The 4,480-nt window shown below is 57.9% G+C and overlaps 1 protein-coding gene across 1 annotated transcript; it reads left to right on the top strand.

Moving 5' to 3' along the window:
- The first annotated feature begins 2,707 nt into the window (after positions 1 to 2,707).
- LOC104132172 (feather beta keratin) lies at positions 2,708 to 3,926 on the top strand. Its single transcript, XM_035901093.1, is given in 3 exon segments — positions 2,708 to 2,776; positions 2,778 to 2,813; positions 3,178 to 3,926. Coding segments are annotated over 3 exon segments (426 nt in total). The 3' UTR covers positions 3,499 to 3,926.
- Positions 3,927 to 4,480: the final 554 nt, after the last annotated feature.

Here is a 4,480-nt window from a genome sequence, read left to right as displayed (position 1 = left end):
CCCGTGGTGGTGACCCTGCCCGGACCCATCCTCAGCTCCTTCCCCCAGAACACCGCTGTGGGATCCACCACCTCCGCTGCTGTGGGCAGCATCCTGAGTGCTGAGGGAGTGCCCATCTCCTCTGGGGGCTTCAACCTCTCTGGCCTTGGTGGCCGCTCCTACGGCAGAAGGTGCCTGCCCTGCTAAAGCCGGTCTTGATGTCCCATGAGTGCATTGACCAGGAAGCCCAAAGCCAGGTGCCGGACTGAGGATGGAGCTTCTGGCCAGGTTTCCAGAGGGGCTGAGCACCCTGGCGCCGTCCGACAAAGCCAGGTGTCCTCCTGTCTGTCTGGAAACTTGGCCACCTGATGTCGTCTTCTACTCCTACTTTCTTCTGTGCATCGTGAGCCCCTGTTGCCTGCTGCTATCCTGTGCCATGGGTTCATCCTGAAGCAAGTTGAGCGGGGCCCTGCTCATCCCCCTCTCCGCCCGTGTGTGGGAGGAAGACGCGTGTGCCATGGCTGCGAAGGGGTGTCTGTCTGTCAGCTGCCCTTGGAGCAGCATGGGCCGTGTCCCTTCCAGCACGCACTGCTTGCTTTTGCTCTTTAGACTCATTAAAGTTTTTGCTGCATTGTAGCTTGAGTCTCCTTGTGTTCCTCCTCTCCTGGGATGCCTGGCCATGGTGCCTGGGGGGAAATGAGATGCTGTGGAGGGGAATGGGGTGGTTGAGGAAGGGCCAGTGATGGACCCCCTTTCTGCCTATTGGAGGTGAGAACCCTCAAGGTCCATGGTCATTGGAAGAGACATGGGTCAGTGGAAGATTGTGTGGTATTGGCTGAGTATGCAAAGAGTGGCCTGGACCTTCCCCTGGGGACCTGTGAGTAACAAGCGAGGTTGGACACTGGCTTCCAGTTGATGAGGCAAGCCATTGACCAGCTGAGAGACATTTCTGGGCAGGCTAACAGCCCCCTGGCCAAGGCTCCGGTCTTCTGTTACCACTCCAATGTGCCCTTGCCCTTCCATCCTCCAAGCCCTTCTTCCAAAGCCTGGAAGTAGAGTGAGTCCCAAAGGAGCTGAAGGTGCAGGTGGCCACCAGGGCAAGTGTGTGAAGGGAGGTGTGAGCCCTCTGTTACATTTTGGCACAATGGGGATGGCATGAGCATGGATGTGTCAAATAAGTAGGGGAGGGACATGGGCACACAGTGATCATCCTCCCTGATGTGGTGAGCATCAGTGAGACATCCTGGAGCCTCTGCAGAGGTCTAGAAGGGATCAGGAAAAGCATCTTTTCCCCCACCGGAGCAGTGCTGTGGTCAGAAGCATTCAGTGTTGGCGGAGTCTTTCTGTGTGTGTCGCTGTGTTCTGAAGGGACGTGGTCCTGGAGCAGATGTGCAGCAAATCCTCCAGAAACCTCACTCCGCTGCTGTGCCTGGAGAGGTCTTGGGCAGTGGGGGGCCCAGATGAAGGGGGGGGACAAGCGTTTTGGTAGGGCCAGCTGGGACAGGACAAGGGGGGTGGTTTTAAATAGAAAGAGGATAGGTTCAGACTGGATCTAAGGAAGAAATTCTTTCCAATGAGGGTGGTGAAACCCTGGCAGGGGTTGCCCAGCGAGGGGGTGGAGGCCCCATCCCTGGGAACATTCAAGGCCAGGTTGGATGGGGCTGTGAGCAACCTGATCTGGTTAAAGGTGTTCCTGCTCCCTGCAGGGGGGTTGGGCTGGGTGACCTCTGGGGGTCCCTTCCAACGCAAAACATCCTTTTGTCCCTGCGACCAAGCCTGAGGCCGGGCAGACTGAGGGAGTGGTGCCCCGCCAGCTCTGTTCTCAGTCCCTCCTTCCCCCACAGGCCACGCTTTGGCCCTGCTGCTCTGGTCGTGCTTCAGGTGGAGTAGGAGGCACCTCTTGTACTGTGGTCCCCCGACCGTTCTTGCAAAGACTCGGGGACCCTGCTTGCTGTTGAGCAGGGTTGGGTGTCCCGTGGAAATCCTGCCAAGGATTTGGTCAGGCCTGGCGTGCTGGCAGTCTGGGTGGCGAGAGCAATAGTTGTGGCACAGCCATGGTCAGGAGGGATGACATTCATTGCTTGGCCAGCACGTGCCTTGGTCTCTGGGGTGCCTGCAGCTTTGCCAGCGGTGTGCATCAAGGAGTGTGGGGAGGGGAAGAGCCTTCATTCTTTCAAGCACTGGCAGTTGGCTGCTCAAGGCATGTGGGGATGAAGGCAATAAAGAAGATGGTAAAAGAGGCAGGCAAAGTTCTGCCGAGAGCAAAGCTCCGTCCCAAGAGAGTGTCTAAAACCCAAGAGCTGAGGTGCCCAGCCTAGAGAGGCAATGGCTAAAACAGCGCGCGCGAGCACAGGGTGCGGGGCAGCGAGTGATGGTGCCGAGCTTTGCATGTGGATGATGAGGCCTCGGCCTCAGGGTGCTGAGGAGACCTGCACCATTGTCCAGGAAACGCTTCAAAGCAAGGCCCCGGAGGGCAAGGGGCTGGCATCACCAGGCAGGGTGGGACTCACCACATCACCGGCTGCATCATCTCTCTGTGCTGACGTGGCATTTCCCCGGGAAACATTTTGGCCTCTAATGCTGTCACTTGAAAGGAGCCTGTGTGGCTCAACGGGCATGTCATGGACAGGGAAATGAAAAGGCAGTGTTGCAGGGAACATAAGCCGTGTCCCCATTTCTTTAATTGTGATGTTTTGCATGCAAGATGAGCTTGTTGGCACCACATTGCATGCGCCAAGGGTGCCTGTGGGCCTGGGGCGGTCGGGAGCAGTATAAAAGGCAGTCCCACAGCAGGCTCCCTCATCCACTTCTCTTGCCTTCTCCTCCTTGGTGAACAAGGTGAGCTGAAAACACCTTTGCCTCACTCTTCTCTCTCTCTTCTTCTCCTCTTTGTCTTTCAGGCTTGACCAAATCTTTGCCTCGCTGTAGCTTTTGCTGAGGGAATTGCTCCTTGATCCTGGTCCCAGCTTCTCTGCTCTCCTGGTCCTCATCGGGGGGGAGGTGGGAGAAGGACTTTGGTTTCTCTGCAGGGCCGCATTCGGTACCTGGGCTCTTTAGAGGTCGGAGAAGGACTTTGGTTTCTCTCCAGGGCTCCATTCAGTCCCTGCGCTCTTTAGTCCCACTTCCTCCCTAGGCAGGCTCTCCCTGCTCCCCAGCCTGTGCCTCACACGCTGCCCGTGCTTTCCTTGCCCTCCCTCCCAGGTGCACCTCCATCCCACAGCCATGTCCTGCTACGATCTGTGCCGTCCCTGTGGCCCAACCCCGCTTGCCAACAGCTGCAACGAGCCCTGCGTCAGGCAGTGCCAGGACTCCCGCGTGGTGATCCAGCCCTCGCCCGTGGTGGTGACCCTGCCCGGACCCATCCTCAGCTCCTTCCCCCAGAACACCGCTGTGGGATCCACCACCTCCGCTGCTGTGGGCAGCATCCTGAGCGAGGAGGGAGTGCCCATCTCCTCCGGGGGCTTCAACCTCTCTGGCCTTGGTGGCCGCTCCTACGGCAGAAGGTGCCTGCCCTGCTAAAGCCGGTCTTGATGTCCCATGAGTGCATTGACCAGGAAGCCCAAAGCCAGGTGCCGGACTGAGGATGGAGCTTCTGGCCAGGTTTCCAGAGGGGCCAAGAACCCTCGTGGCCTCCGACAAAGCCAGGTGTCCTCCTGTCTGTCTGGAAACTTGGCCACCTGATGTCGTCTTCTACTCCTGCATTCTTCTGTGCATCGTGAGCCCCTGTTGCCTGCTGCTGTCCTGTGCCATGGGTTCATCCTGAAGCAAGTTGAGCGGGGCCCTGCTCATCCCCCTCTCCGCCCGTGTGTGGGAGGAAGACGCGTGTGCCATGGCTGCGAAGGGGTGTCTGTCTGTCAGCTGCCCTTGGAGCAGCGTGGGCCGTGTCCCTTCCAGCACGCACTGCTTGCTTTTGCTCTTTAGACTCATTAAAGTTTTTGCTGCATTGTAGCTTGAGTCTCCTTGTGTTCCTCCTCTCCTGGGATGCCTGGCCAAGCTGTCCGGGGGGAAGTGGGATGCTATACTGGGTAAAGGCATGGATGAAGGGATGTGGTGGACTCATATCTTTCTGGGGGGATTCACAGGAGGGGAGTCGCACAGAAACGGTTGCCTGGACCACAGTGTTCTTTACATGGGATGGAGCCTTCCCAAAGTCACCCACATCACTTTGTCCTAAGCACCACACTTGTTGTGTCTCCCAGCACACCCCTGCCATGCTTTCCATGGCTCCACGATGTGTTTGGGGTGTGACAGATGCCCAAGGAGGTGTGTGCCTTCACTTCTGGCCCCACACCATCTCTCTCTGCCCCTCAGGCCCCTTTCAGAAGTACTCAACAATCTTGCCATAGCACCACAGCTGCTCTATGGGAGGGTACATGACCTGTGGGCCGTGACACAGAAGTGAGGGCATTTAGCAAAGTCCCTCTCGGTTCCTTGCACACCAGAGGAAGGAAGGAAAGAAAGAAACCCTCCAGGACGCAGCCACTGCGTCTTCCTGCCCTTC

Source organism: Egretta garzetta, unplaced genomic scaffold (genome assembly GCF_000687185.1).
Source record: "Egretta garzetta isolate BGI_Z169 unplaced genomic scaffold, ASM68718v1 scaffold701, whole genome shotgun sequence".
Lineage (NCBI taxonomy): Eukaryota > Metazoa > Chordata > Aves > Pelecaniformes > Ardeidae > Egretta > Egretta garzetta.
The sequence above is the reverse complement of the archived record's forward strand: the minus strand, read 5'-3'. Positions and strand labels throughout refer to the sequence as shown.